Genomic DNA, 15,797 nt, shown 5'->3' with positions numbered 1-15,797 from the left:
AAAACATAAATGCAGTGCGGGGAATCTGGAGATCTGGTTAAATAGTGACAGAAGACTCTGGAGGAAGTGTGATCTTACTCATCAGTCTGATGAACTTTGTTCCAGGGCTTGGCTGAATTGGCCAACCCCAGAGAGTTAGAGCTGGAAAAACCCCAAGAGACCATTTCATCTGCTGAAGTCAGAGTAGCAGCCCCAGGGAGATACCTAACCAGGAAGTAGCTCAGCTCCAGCCCTGCCCTGCTGAATCAGAATCTGCATTTGTAACAAGATCTCCAGCTCATTTGATAAAAGTTTGAGAAGCTCTGCTCCAACCCTCTCTTTGCCCAGTTGAGCACAGAAAGACTTTCGTAAATCTTGTGCATAGTTCAATTATAAAGATCAAATCTGTGGATGCCAAGGGTCATTTTCTATTAATTCAACCTTAGGTCATGTTCACTTTTCTCATAGCACCGTTTTCATGTTGTGTGTCCCTGTCACCAGGAACTAGAGCATCTTTTCCGTCTTCACCCAGATTGCGCTGTGCTTGCAGGTGGGTTTGGGGAAACGTGGAAGGTCCTGCATCTATCCCTGTGAAACTTATACTGGATTTATTTTAGCCACTGTTGAGATTCCACTCATTCCAGGACACAGTGTGTTCACTTCCCATGCGTGTGATGCCTTGTTCTGTTGTTATCCACATGGGGACTAATCATATCGAACAAGGGAGTGCTGGGCACGTGGGGTGGAAAACCGAAATAGTGTTTGTAAATAGTTTTGGGGGAAAGTATACGCCTCCCGCTTTCCCCCTGAGAATGTGCCTGTATGGGGGATGGGCCTCTTCTGCTTTCCTTGGGACATCGGGTCATGGGGAGAGTCTGGATCACTGGCAGAGACGGCCAGCAAGCTGCTGTGACAGAGGGAAGAACTAGGTGTCTGCAGTTATGACAGGGCCAAAAGAAGAGGGGTTTAAACCAGAGAGAAGGGTCCTTGTTTACAAAAGCTACCGTGAGGTCCAGTAAACTGCAGGTGAACTGCACGCTGGGGATGGAGACCTTGACGAGGGCATTTTGAGGGATTTAAAGGAGGAGAATCCGAACTGAAGTTGAGTGAAGAGCCAGCGTGAGGCCAGGAACTGAAGAGAGTGATCACGGTTCTCATATACATCCTTGACTTAGTAATAGCTCTAAAAAAATAGAAGATTATCCCATTAAGCGTATGTATCTAGATAAAGAAGCAGCCCAATCTCAGAAAAAACAATGGTACTAGAACTCAGAAAGTACAGTGTTATCAACCCCAGTGAGAATGATACCAAGATAATGTGACTCTGGACTTTTGATTGGGGTGTTTACTCTAGCTGTCAAATGCGTTTGTCTGCTGTTGGACTCTGAGGTGGAAGATACTGCAAATGCTTTTGTGGTTTGTAAGCTGTCCCTCTCAGTATGTTCTGGAATAAATGGAGCTGTAATCCGGTGGATCCAGCCTCCTTGGGGTCATTGTCCTGGTGTTAGAAGCGGTAATGCATCGGGCATCTCGAATGCCAAGTGATCCAGTCAGAGGTCCATGGATGCTCGTGAGGACAGTCCCTGACTGACGCTTTCACAAGGCATATCCAGAACCAGCTACATAATTTTAAGAGCTGGTGCAAAATGAAAATGTGGGCCCCCTTGTTTACATTATGAGAAATTTCAAGACAGTGTCAACAGGGCTGTAAACCAAGGGCGACTGCACACCCATGAAGTGGCCTTGGGTACATCCCTAAAGAGCATGCCAAAGCTTTAAAGCATAAGCAAGTAAAATTTATATAATGGAGCACAGAAGTGGCAGAAGAAGGGGGAAGAAATAACTAAGACCTTGAAGCATTCGTAGAAAAGTTGGTGGTTTTTGGAAGCGTTTAGCTGGTTAGGAAATGTTGAATTAATTGATGCTTTTAGGTATTTAAGCAAATGATATAAACATTGTAGACATGATAAATGATATTGATACAAGCAGAATATAACTGCATTTTCATTCAACAGAGCTGTCAACATTCCACCTAAAGGCTGCACTTGCTTTTGGATTTCCCTTTAAGCTGAGGAGGAGGAGGGAGGAGGGGCAGTGGCTTCCCAGGGTAATGGGAATAATATGAAATATCAAAATACTTATGGATGTTGAGGTGCTTTTGTGCTTTGCCTGTGTGCTATAGTGATTTCGATCCTGTAGAGCTTTTTAATTCTTGCCCTTAAATTTCAGTTTTGTGGCAACAAAAGAGAAAACCTCTTGATGGATGAATTGTAGTTATGGTCTCTGCAACTAAACTTGGGTATTGAGTCAAAACCCGCAGTGTCATCAAATATAAGCATTAAGGAACCTTTGTGGCAGGAGGAGGCGGGTCTTGATAAGATGTTAGTTTCTGCAGACAGTATTCAGGCCTAGGTCCTCATAGCTTGTTTATCTTATAGTGAAAACCTCTGTCTTTGTCAAGGACACCTCGAGCCCATTGCTATGGAAATGGACTCTGGCAGAACCCTTCCAAGGCCCTTTGCCCACCACCCCATCTGGGTTTTCTGAGATTAAATTTCTTTTCATCTTCTCACGTGAGAAAAAAAGTCAAGGGTGTTAAATGCCATACTCCCAGGAGCTGGGATTTGACTTCTCCCTCAAGTTCCTGTGGGGTCTTTCTCTCTCTCTTTCCCATCTTTTTTTTTTTTTTTTCCCACTGTGCTGGAAAGGGCCTTGGAATCCCTAGAATATTTTAAAGCTTTTTCTTTTACTAACAGCCACCAATGATTAAATAGGTTTCGTCCAAAAACCAAGTATTTGCTTTTTGGGAACGGAGGGAGGGGCCATTCATTCTCTGTCTCGGCTGAAAGGGGTCCGCTACAGCCCACAGGGGACTCAAGTCACTTTCCTTCACAAGTGCTCCCAAGTGGTAGATTTTTTGAGAAATAAAATAACTGGTAAGTTTGCAGAATTCTCATTGGAAACAGAAGCCCTGTTTGACACAAAGCAAGCAAAACTTTCATCTATTTCAACTTTAGTGTCGATGTTTTATTGTTTCAACATTCTGAAAATATTGGTATTTGATAAACAAAACAACTAATGATTAAAGTGATTTTAATTTATAATAAATAACTTGAAATAGAATGTCTTTAAATGGTGTAGTTCTGTTTGGCAAAATGTTGGTTGTAGGTTTCTTGTGGGAAAGAAGCAGGAATAAGGAATCCCTTATTGTCAGAAGCCGCTGTCAATGGCTGATGAATTAGAAGTAAAAGTGGGAAAACAGTTTAATTTATAATATTTTTCAAATACACATACTTCATAATATACAGGTATATTTGTATTGTTTTCTGGGAAAAAAAGTTTGAGCTAAGATGAATTGTGCCACAGCTTGTAAAGAGCCTCCTGAACATATCTTAGGGGTTGGGATGCATTACTGTTAAGTAATTTCAGTTTAAACGTTCCTCTGTCTCTACCCCTCTCTCCTTTCATGTGTGGTCCTTAGCATCCACAGAGAGCGTGCCCTGAAAATACGCTCGTGTGCCAAATGTGGGAAATCAGATGATAACCTACATCTCATGAGGGTGATTATATTCCCTGGGAGAGAGGGAAAGTTTTCATTAGTTTCCTCAAGGCATCTCGTCTTCTGGTCCTGCAGCCTAACTGGCATTAAGGACTCGTTTTCCACTTAGGGCCCCTGAGCTGGAGGCAGCTGCTTCTCCAGGCCACCTGGTCAGGTGGCTGAGGACTTCACCTGAGCAGGACATTAACTCCTGCCTTGGTCCAAGCCCCTCTCATCTTCACAATCCACCTGGATCCTCCTGGCTGCCCTTGTCCAGGGATGAGCTAGGTTCCTGGCAGAGGAGGTGGGAAAGCAGACTTACAGAGTCACCTACGCCATGAACTAACTCCTGGCTCCCAGCACTTTAGCCGAAGTGCTTTCCCTGCCTGGATGCTTGACCTTTTGGCGCCAGTGGACCCCTTTGACAAAGCTCACAGACCTATTCTCAGCATGTTTTTAATGCAAGGAGAATACAAAGAAAGCCAGATGTGTTAAACGATAGTGCTACCCCTGCATGGCTAGTCCCTTCTTATTTTTGAGGCAGCTGCTCAAATGTCACCCCAGAGATGCCTTCCCTGTCAGCTTACAGAAAAATGAGAGGAGGGGATCGCTGTTTACAAATGTACGTTTAACTTGGATCCAGCTATACAGTGTTGCAAAGGCAACAACAGAAAGAATAATAAGAAGGAAAAGAGGAGAGGGAGGGCCGGAGGGTGAGGTGGGATGAGTGAGTCGGGCGAACACTCCTGCTCAGCCTTCCGTGCAGGGACACCCTGCCTTGGAGGAGGGTGGGGTGACCCGAGGGTCTGAGTTTCCTCCACTCCTCTTTCATGATGCACAGCTTTCTGGGCTGCATGGTTCTTCTCTTTAAAGGTAGATCCTTTTCGTACTTGATGACCCTTAAATGCAAACCAACTACTTCATCTAAAACTTAATCAGAGATACAGAGACTCCAATAGATGAAATATAATCATGAAAGTCTAATTATATTTGTATTAGTGATATCCAATGATAATATGAAAATAATCATAGCAATTATTTATTGAGCCCTTCATACAATGTATTAGGCCCTTTATGACACAGTCTCATTTAATGCTCATAAATATTCCCAGGCATAGTGCTTCTCATTACACAGACAAGGAGACTGAGAGGGGAAGCCCTCAGCAGGCAACTGGTAGACCCGGAATTCAAGCCAAGGGCTTTCTGACTCAAAATCCCAAATGCTCACTTCTTACCCAAAGCTGCTGTTACAGGCACTAGTGATTCTAATAGAGGTGATAGTAAACCCATGATTAGAATGGACAGTCCATTTTAAGCCCGGACACCTCCAGGTTAGATATTAAATATGCCATTAAAAACGATCTGAACATATCTTCCCAGATACTTTACCTTAGAATTGCAAATCGTTTCCTTTTCAGAATATCACAATGACTCTGAGTATGGATTAGACAAATATAACATTTGGTAGAACCCCCAAAATTTTTTTATTCCAAAAAAGAAAAAAAAAACTCATTAGAAAAAACTCATGCTTCTCTTACACCCCAAATGCATTAAGGCCACGAACGGTTGGCCCTGAATAATCTGAGAAATATTGATAAAGAAACTGCTGCCGTGAGCCTTGCACCTTGGCGCTAGTCAGTATTTTAGATACCCTATTTTTAAGATAGCAAAAATATTTTTTACTGGGAAAAAGCCCAGAAACTTTTAAAAACAAATTATTCAATGTGGAAAGTATCTCAGCTAAAAACCGCACTCATCATGTGTAGTAGCATTTTTTTGCCCTCAGTTTCGTGGTAGTTTTCACCTACTATTAATGAGGGAGTTTCCAGTAGATGAAAGTGGTCCTAAAATGCATTTAAGAAGGCCAAGTGGACCCAGACTGTGAATAAAGGGTTTTAAAAAAGAAAAGAAACTCCTGGTGAGTGAGAAGGAATTTATTTCATGCTCGATGGAGTTTGGTGTCATGAAGTCTTTAGCTACTGGTTAAGTATAGGGGCGGAAAAATGATTCCATTGTGTGTCCCGAATGGGGGCAAAAGTACAAATCACAGTTAACACTAACTAAAGTAAATAATGTCTCTCAACAAAAATGTATAGTCGTCTAATATATTAAGTGCACGGCCAAGTGATGGGAAACTGTGTCACATGTGCCTGCTGCAGACCTCGTTCTGCCTTTGATTTTTATGTGTAAAGCCGAACTTTTGTTCTTGGCAGGTTCTTGATCCCAGTGCCCTTTCTGACCGTTTGATTTCCTATTTCTCCCCCTACCTGAAGCTCACGTTAGTTGCCCTTTATTGAAATATTTCAGTAGTCTTTGAAAAGGTTCAGCAACCTGAGGAATTTTTAAAAATTCTTCTTCAAACATGCTTCCTCCAGTACAAATTTCCAACTCTCTTTCATATTCTAGCAGCTGTGGTCATATGCAACAAGGAATAATAATTATTCTAGAACTATGAAGTGAGAGCAAATGTAATAGGTAAGGAATAATTTTTAGTGATTTTTTTTTTCCCCAAATATGAGCTTATCTGAGAAGAAAGATTTAGTTTTAGTGAAAGGCAACCCTATAGATTTTAGAAATTAGTCAGTTCAGGGTGTTTCTACACAACCATGCTAACAAAGGGACTTATCTTTCTTTTTATTAAAAGTGTTTTTAGAATACCAGCCAGGTAAGGAGGTATGGAAGTGCTTTAAAACCTGTCTAGTGTAAGACCTACCTGATTCCTACAATTGAGATATTATTCACCAAAGTTATGTTATGTTCACAAGGTTTAAACTTCTTTTTCTCAGTGACTCAGAGCACAGGCTCCTGAGTAAAGAGGCAGGTGCCCTCCTGACCCCCACCCCCTTCACCCTCCACCTCCCCAATAACTCAAGGCCCTTGCAGGTCGGGGTGGGGGGAGCTCCGGGCAGGAAGTGGGCTGTTCTCTTGATGTCCAGCAACTGGAGGGGGAGAAAAAAAGAGAAAGTGGGAACATTTTTTTAGTTAACTAGTAAAGGATTTGTTGATAGAGAAATGCATTGTTAAATTAGTTCCTGTGACCTTTTTTCTTCTCCTTGCTTGGCTAGTCTGTGAGAAGGGAAGGGGTAGAGTTGATTGCACTGCAAATCGAAATGCATAGACGTGGTCCAGAGCCTGGAAAACACCGCTGCAGCTATTTGGATGTAACACCACAGTTATTAAAATTAATATTTACCTCGGTACCAAACAGAATAAATATCAGCTCCTCCCCCCATGTAAGTACGACTCCCAAGAATTACATGTCGCTTTAGGAACTAGATCATTGCCTAAAATGTAAGTGTCTAACTACTGGTTGAGAAAAATAATAATTTGGGGACCTGCATAAATTTTTTCATAAAGCCTTTTTAATTGACAAAGAAATCCCTTTAAAAGAATATGATAAAAATGACCAACTTTAAGTTAAAAACGAAAAAATACACAACATATTAAAACTTTATATGATGTAAGTCTGTGTTATGTTTCAAAATTAAGAGTAATGCTCTAGAATACAATATTCCATAACTATTTTCTATTGAGAGGCTAAGGGTCTATTGATTTGAGTAGGGCCATTCTCCTAGGATAGAACTGCTAATAGGTAGCTCTGTTTTATGTGAAAATTCTTTGGAAGACTACCTAATAAGTTATTTTTTTTCTATTTATATTTTTATTTTGACTGAACCATAAGTTATTTTTTTTAATAGTTGCATGGTGAGTTTTTTTTAAATATAGAAACTCATAAAAATAACCATTTTTATTTTATAATTTAAATTATTAAAATATTTGTAATAGAAAAGGTTGGGAACTCCCTTGCGGTTCAGTGGTTAGGACTCCGCGTTCTCACTGCTGAGGGCCTGGATTCAACTGCTGGTTGGGGAACTAAGATCCCACATCCCACAAGCCATGAGGCATGGCCAAAGGAAAAAAAAAAGAAAAGGTCATTGAAAATATTAAGCAGTACCTAAAAAGTAAAAATTAAATACATGAATTCCTTCTAGATTACTAAAATTATATTGTGCTTTTTCAAATTTCACTGGAAAAGAAATATTTTAGAGATAATATTGATTCTATATCCTTTATAAAGAAAAGTTTATCTTCTGTGACCTTGAGTCAAGTTCTGGTAAATTAGAGGAAGCCCGCTTAACTGAAACCCCTCCTTCTCACACTACCTGAGTTCACAACATCCATTCGTGAAGAACACCTCTTCTGTATCACCTGCCCCATCCTTTCTAGAACTTTATAGAATCTTCACTGCTATGATCCTCTTTACCAAGATAAAGTCAAATCTCTAAAGAACCCAATGGAGTTATTTTTCTCACAGTCATCCAAAGGTTGTTTTCTGAAGAGTTTGGATCAGCTGCTTAAAGATAAAAATCTCTGGAGACAAAGAGATTATACAAAGACAGAGAGAGATTCATACTGACTTGAAGAGAATTTTGAAAACTGGTTCTTTGTGTTCTAATGTTTTCTTCACCAAAACAAACAGGAAGTAAAGAAAGCAAAGAGAGAGAAATCCTAGATAATCATAGGAAAGACCTCGTAAGTACTAGCAGAGGCACCTGGAACAAAGTGAACACAGGATGGATGTCCTAAGTGAAAGTTGCTTGAATTTCAGTGGCAAATACGGGTTTTGGGTCATTTGAACCTTGTCTTAAAACCTACTTTCCCAACATTTTATTATGAACATTTTCAATCAGAAAAGTGGAAAGAACTGTACAGTGAACATCTACGCTCCTACCTAGATTCTGCAACGAACATTTACCTACTCTCTTCCTCACCTGTCCATCCATGTATCCATCTCTACCCTTCAATCCAGGTTAATTTTTTGATGCATTTCCAAGTGAGTTAAAGACCTAAGTATACTTTGCTCCTAAACTGTTCAGCATTTGCATCAATATTTTTATGACTCTTCTTAAAAAATTTTTTTTTATGACTTTTATTTTTTGAGGTCACATCAACCTATAGCGGAATACACAAATCTACCCAAACCTTGTGCATTCTGTGATTTTTCACACCTGCGTGTGCCTGTGCAACGCAAACCTTTATCAGGTAGAGAATGGAGCCCAACCCCACAAAATTCCCTCCAGTCCCTTCACGGTTAGCCCGCATCCTTTGCAACTGCTCTTCGGTTTTTCCTATAGATGAGCTTTGCTTGTCCTAGAACTTCATGTAAATGAAATTGACATATATACTGCTTTCCTATAGGGCTCCCTCCACTCAGCATGTGAACTTACCATCTTTTTCTTTCTTTTTTTTCTTTCTATTTATTATTTTATTTTTTTTAATTAATTTTTTTTTTTTTTTGGCCACACCGTGCGGCTTGTGAGATCTCAGTTCCCCAACCAGGGATTGTACCCGGGCCACGGCTGTAAAAGTGCCAAGTCCTAACTACTAGGCCACCATGGAACTCCCCTCCTTCTTTTTTTTTTTTAATTGAGGTATAGTTGATTTACAATGTTTCAGATGTGAAATGATTCATTTATATATATAGATATATTCTTTTTCAGATTCTTTTCCATTATAGGTTATTCTGTGATACTGAGTAGAGTTCCCTGTGCTATACAGTAGGTCCTGATTGTTTCTCTGTTTTATATACAGTAGTGTGTATCTGTTAATCCCAAATTCCTAATTCATCCCTCTCCCCTCCTTTCCCCTTTGGTAACTGTTAAGTTTGCCATCTCTTTCTGATTTACTTGCAAAGTGAGATGAAGTGATCTGACCTTTCGGTTTCAAGTGGCGGAGCTGATCTGGTGCCTTTTGATTTTCAGGGCTGTTCCCTGCCATTCTCAACCTTGCCAGCAATGCCCACATCAGCACCAACGCGACCTGCGGGGAGAAGGGGCCGGAGACGTACTGCAAGCTGGTGGAGCACGTACCCAGGAGGGCCATGCGCAACGCCCAGTGCCGGCTCTGCGACGGCAGCAGTGCCAACCCCAAAGGCAAGTGGCGCCCCCTTTGGGAGGACCCATGGAAATGTACACCTTCTCAACCGACTACTGGAGACTTGTGTTAGGGAGCCACAGACCTGCGTTCTCCTCACCTGTTCATTTCCACTGATTTTACAGTTTAGAAGTTAAAAAACTTAAACCAGAAGCTGGGAGCATTGCGTGTTCTTGTTTTCTTTCAACAGAACGCCATCCCATATCAAATGCCATCGATGGCACGAATAACTGGTGGCAGAGTCCTAGCATCCAAAACGGGAGAGAGTACCACTGGGTCACAATCACTCTGGACTTGAGACAGGTGGGTAAGGCCAGAGCCACTGCAGGAGGCCTGTGGGTTGCTGGGTTGTAATCTCATGAGCTTCCGGAAAGTCCACTTGTTTCTTAATACGTTTACATTCTGGTCTCACTGCTTTTCCACCCGGTGAATTTAAGTGAGACACAGAAGTTGTCCTTGGTACCGTTTCTTGTCACGTTTATCGTGCCCAGGTATCCTTGGGGAGGTGAGTGGAGTGTTTCACGTGGTCTGATGTTCTTAGAAGCTATGTTGGGACGCTGATCATCCATCCGCCCAGGATGCCACGCCAGGCAGTACCCAGGTGTCCACACACACTGCAGGTGGCGTCACAAAACGCATGCATTTCCAGCCTTTTGAGCTTGTTATCTTGCTGTTATCACTATGCAGCTGTTGTAAAAGGGTTCTACGTAGAAAACAAAGCTTGGAAACAAAAGAGGATAGTCTTAAACCTCTGGACACTGCCTCACCCCTGTCACGCCGTCTGCGAGGGCTGTGAGTACCTGGGGTTGTCGATTACTGCTGTGAGCAAGCCTTCAGCACAAGCTGGGAAAGGCAGTGTTTAAATGGCTCAGACCCCACTTGCATCCCCTTGCTTTGCTTTAAGACCACATAGGAGAATGGAGAGAAACATGGTACGGGCTCTGGCTGCTCCAGATATTTCTGGGGAAGGGAAGGAGAAGGAAAGAAATCTGAGTGGAAAGGATGAAAAAGAAAGGTGGCAGCTGTTGTCAAATTTCTGATTTCAGTTCTCCAGAAAAGTGATGGCATACCCTTCTTATTTATGTCCATTCCATTTCTCTTGGGTTAGAACTCATCACTGTCGTGTGAAATATCCTTGAAAGAGACAACTAGTTGAAATGTGCACTGTAGGATGGAAATAGGAATTTTGGCGATCTCATGATGAAAAGTCGTAATTCTTTGAATAAGTGATCATTAAAAAATATGTAGGGGGCTTCCCTGGTGGCGCAGTGGTTGAGAGTCCGCCTGCCAAAGCAGGGGTCGCAGGTTCATGCCCCGGTCCGGGAAGATCCCACATGCTGCGGAGCGGCTGGGCCCGTGAGCCATGGCCGCTGGGCCTGCGTGTCCAGAGCCTGTGCTCCGCAACGGGAGAGGCCACAACAGTGAGAGGCCCGCGTACCGCAAAAAAAAAAAAAAAGTAGGATTTTAAGTAGAAAACAAGACAATACTGTGTCTGTTCGTGCACAAGGAACTTTTGAGCTCTAATCATAACAGTAAATGAGGTAGTAAAATGTGAAGTTCAGAAGACATTTTTAAAGTTCAGGTTCATAGTGTCAACGTTTAAGTGAAATAATACTTCTGGGTGTTTCCAGCCACGAATCCTGAATTAATATGTCATGCCTTTGTATTTTCAAATCTGCCTGAAGGAAGAGAGAAAAAAGCCCCTTTTTGCCCTGGTTTTTGTTTTTGTTTCAGTGGTAAGGATGCTTCTGCAGGAAATGTTGGTTTTCTCATCATCTTTTCAATGTATTTTCCTTCTTTAAGGGAAAAACTACAACATTTTCATCATTACAAATGCGATACTACGTGAGTTTGGCCAAATTAACAGCTGGACATTTTACGAATAGACTTCAAATCCATGTTCAACTGTTGTTTATCTTGCAATTTGTCGATTTTGACTTCTCCTAACAGGAGATCTTTTTGCTGTCAGTTGGACTGAATCAGCTTGAGGAATTCGGGGGCCTCACTTTTAGGTCTTTAAGGCATATTCAAACACAAGCATACACACAGAATTATATAGGCTTCTAAGTACTTTCTAGTGTTTTTACATAAGCTTCTAAATTGAGATTATTTAAAATAACAAAATACTCAGAATTTTCTTTACCTTTTACACAACGTGAAGTTTCTACTGTGCTTTCAGTTTAAAAATGCAATATGATTATCGCTGAGCAAACCTTTCTCAGATATTTATTTATTGAGTCTTTTTATTGTGAAAATGTTTGAATATGTAGAAAACAGTATTATTGTGACACACACATACCCACCCCCGAGATTCAGGAATTTTTAAGCAATTTGTCACATTTGTTTCATCTTGGGAACACTTTGCAAGTGAATTGCAGTCATGGTGACATTGGACCAATACAAGATTTTTTTGTATCTTCAGAAAATAGGACATTTGTTCTGAATAGGCACCAGGCCATTAGCTAACAAAACGAACAGTAATTTCCTAGTAACTATTTCTCCACCCATATCCAGTTGTCCCAGTTTAGCCACCGATGTCTTTTATAGCTTTTCTTTTTCTTTTTCAAACCAGGATCAGTAAGGAACACTCATTGCATTTGATGCCTGTTATGTGCTTGTTAAATCTCTTCTAATCTGAATTGTCCTCTCTTACGGTTTTAAAAATGATATTCAATTTTTGAATAGATGAGGCCAGTTGTCTTGTAGAATATCCTACATTCTGGATTTGTCTGGTGGTTTCATTGTGATGTTGTTAACATGTTCCTTTATGCCCTCTATTTCTTATGAACTAAACTCAGCTCTAAAGTCTTGATTACTTTCCAGTTAAATATTTTTGGCCAGAACCCACCGTTGGCGATCCTGGCTGCTCTGTTGCATCCAGAGCTGGTTGTCCCATGAGGACTGAGGCTATATTTGGGTCCTGCTTAGGTATTGACAGCTGGATGGCTCCCTTCCGCCTCATCTCATCCTTGTTTCCTGGGCCTCATCGACACTCAGCTCTAGAATGTGGTTATACCTTCTGATGACTTTTCTGTCGTCAAAGTCTGTATTTCCCTGTCAGGCCAACAATTCACCAGCTGCTAGTTAATTTCTAGATTATACGCCCCATGAGGGCAGGGACCACAGCTGTCTGCTTCCTCCTTTCTTCTTCCTCTTCCCTTTTCCTTCCCTGTTAATGTTTATGGAGGCTTGACTTCACACCCTGACGTCGGAAGAGGTGAGGCAGTGAGTGTGTAATCACACTGTGAATCAGTGCTTTATTTTCACACTCCCCTCCTTTTTTTGGTTCACAGCCTGATTAAAAGATGACCATCAACTAATAACCCATTGACTGCTTTGTTTCACTCCTTTAAAAACGTAAACTCTGGGGGCTTCCCTGGTGGCGCAGTGGTTGAGAGTCTGCCTGCCGATGCAGGGGACACGGGTTCATGCCCCGGTCCGGGAGGATCCCACATGCCGCGGAGCGGCTGGGCCCGTGAGCCATGGCCGCTGAGCCTGCGCGTCCGGAGCCTGTGCTCCGCAACGGGAGAGGCCACAACAGTGAGAGGTCCGCGTACCGCAAAAAAAAAAAAAGTAAACTCTGAAGTACAGGTTTCTAAAGTAAAATTAGGCAGACCTCAGTGTTATCAGGAATCAACAATTTCATGTTGTAAATGTGTTCATGTAACTTAATAAATATGTCAGCCCCTGAGGTTTTATGACCAAATCAGTCAGTTTCGTTCTGTTTTGGCAAATGCCAAAGACATTGATACCATTCTTCATTCTCTAGTTGATGACAGCTGTAGAAATTATGACATTTTAGCCTCTGTATATAATGTTTGGTTACCTGAAAGATAAACTAAAGAAAAGATAAAAAGTGGTGTTATCAGAAAGTCCATAAATGTTGTGTGGTTTGCAATAAGATTTAACTACGGAGTGTTTGCTTTAGTAACACATTACAAGAGGAACGCTTAGATTTATTTCTTTACTTCTTTAAAGTAATGCCTGCTATTCATTTCTTGCATCGATTCACCATATTTTAGAATTTACGCTGATATCTAGCAATGTCTTACTTAAAAAGAAAACAATCTGTGGGAATTGAATGAGTGTGGTAGTTTTAAGAAAAAAAATAAAACTGACGAGTCACTTTAACAAATGTAAAACTAACATATACATGGGTGGCGTCCAGTCATAAACTGTTGCTCACTGTCCAATGACCTAGCATGATACCATGGACATGAGCCCAGGATCTCTTGTGATAACTTAAAATTTTAAAGAAATCATTCTGAGAGAGTGAGCATACCCATTCGATAGATCTTGAATTTTGTGATTGTCAGCATTATTTTAGTTGTTAATTATATTAAACTGTATATATGCTATTAAATATATTAAAATGTATTCCTATGGTAGAGTTTCTCAACTTAAGAACTCAAGGATTTCCAGTTTGAGATACTCTAAGTTAAGACACTGGGCAGATAAAAAGATGTTCAACATCTTTCATCATTAGAGAAAAGAAAATCCACAATGAGATACCACTTTTCACCCATTAACATGGCTATTATCAGAAAACAGAAAATAAAGGTTGGTGAGGGTGTGGAGAGATTGGAACCCTTGTGCATTGCTGGTTGGGAACGTAAAATGGTGCAACACTATGGAAAACAGTGTGGTGGCTTCTCAAAAAGTTAAACAGGATTTCCATATGATCCAGCAGTTCCACTTCTAGCTATATCCCCAAAGGAATTGAAAGCAGGAATTCAAAATGATATTTGCACACCCATGTGTTATGGCAGCCGATTCACAGTAGCTGAAAGGTGGAAGGAACCAAGTGTCCATCGACAGTGAATCGATAAACAAAATGTGGTCTATACATAGCATGGAGTATTTTGCCTTAAAAAGGAAGCAAATTGTGATATATGAACAACGTGGATGAACCTTGAAAGTGTGTTAAGTGAAATGAGCCAGACACAAAAGGACAAACACTGTATGATTCCACTTACATGCAGTCCCTAGAACAGTCATGTCTATGGAGGCAGAAAGCACCAGATGCTGAGCAGAGGGGGATGGGGAGTGAGCGGTAATGGGTGCAGAGTTTCAGTTTGGGAAGATGATGAGGTTCTGGAAACGGATGGTGGTGATGGTTGCACAGCTATGTGAGTGCACCTAATGCCACTGAATTGTGCACTTAAAATGGCTGGAATGGTCATTTTAATGTTATATATATTTTACCACAATTAAAAAATGTTAAAATACTGTGAAATACATGCTGTTTTCTATCAGCCAGGGTCCAATCAGGAAAACAGAAACCACAGCAGTTATTTAAAAGGACAGGTCTAGTAGGAGGAACTGGTTAATGGGTGTGAGAGAACTGGGAAAGAGAGTCCCTAGCTAACTGAGAGTTAACCACTGAGGAGGAACTAAGGGAGGCGATTGGGGTTACTCACAGCTGGAGGCTTGCAGGAGAGTACCCCACCTCTGAGCTGGGGTGAGGAGGCTTATGTGGGGAGTTCTGGAAAGCCAAAGACTGGGGCCAACTGCTGCTGGGCGAAAGACATTGACCGGAACAGCAAGTAGACAGAGGGGAAATATCTTCCCTCCCTCCTCCAGCCTCCCTGCCTCCAGCCTCCCAGTCTCCCTCCTCCAGCCTCCCTCCTCTGGCCTCCCTGCCTCCCTCCTCTGGCCTCCCTGTCTCCCACTAGTGCCTTCAAACCCTGAGAAGCAGAGTACAGCAGGTGGATTTGCAGTCACTTTGCAACCGGCAGTAATACTGTCATCTCAGTAGGTGATCACTGTGCCAGGGCAGTGACATGAACACAGATCGGCAGCCTTGAAATCCTGGGTCAGAATTTTGTTATACAGTGGTCAGCCAGATTCTGAATATGCTTTTATAAGTTTTTAGATTAACTTCGGAATGAAAATGCAAAATTGATAATCCTCATGGCGAAATCATGGACTGCCTTCTAATACGTGGACAGACTAGGCGTCCTGGGATCTCAGCTGAGAGGCTGCCGTAGGTGACACTGTGACTTTAAGGACAGTGGTGGGGGAAGTGGAAGCAGTTCTATTTATTTCTGTATGTATTTATTTATTATTCCTCTTTGATCGTGTGGCATCGTGGCAGAGATGCGTCAAGGGTGGTTGGGTGCTATGCTTTCGGACAGCTTACAAAGTAAAATGCAACACTACTCTATATAAAATGGATAAGCAACAGAGACCTACTGTATAGCACAGGAAACTATATTCAAGGTCTTATAATAACTTAATGGAAAAGAATCTGAAAAAGAATAAACATATGAAACTGAACCACGTTGCTCTATACCTGAAACTGATACAACATTGTAAATCAACTGTACTTCAATTTAAAAAAAAA

At 41.5% G+C, this 15,797-nt stretch overlaps 1 protein-coding gene across 1 annotated transcript in view; it reads left to right on the top strand.

Annotated features, from left to right (window-relative positions):
- The window catches only part of LAMA1 (laminin subunit alpha 1), a 154,012-nt gene that overhangs the window by 13,812 nt on the left and 124,403 nt on the right, over nucleotides 1-15,797 (top strand). The window contains exons 2-3 of the mRNA XM_024763670.1: nucleotides 9,280-9,450; nucleotides 9,642-9,754. Coding sequence (XP_024619438.1) covers nucleotides 9,280-9,450; nucleotides 9,642-9,754 — 284 coding nt within the window. The remainder of the gene's footprint in view (nucleotides 1-9,279; nucleotides 9,451-9,641; nucleotides 9,755-15,797) is intronic.

Source organism: Neophocaena asiaeorientalis, unplaced genomic scaffold (assembly GCF_003031525.2).
Source record: "Neophocaena asiaeorientalis asiaeorientalis breed wild unplaced genomic scaffold, Neophocaena_asiaeorientalis_V1.1 scaffold110, whole genome shotgun sequence".
Taxonomy (NCBI): Eukaryota; Metazoa; Chordata; class Mammalia; order Artiodactyla; family Phocoenidae; genus Neophocaena; species Neophocaena asiaeorientalis.
Note: the sequence above shows the minus strand (reverse complement) of the source record. Positions and strands in the feature narration are given on the sequence as shown.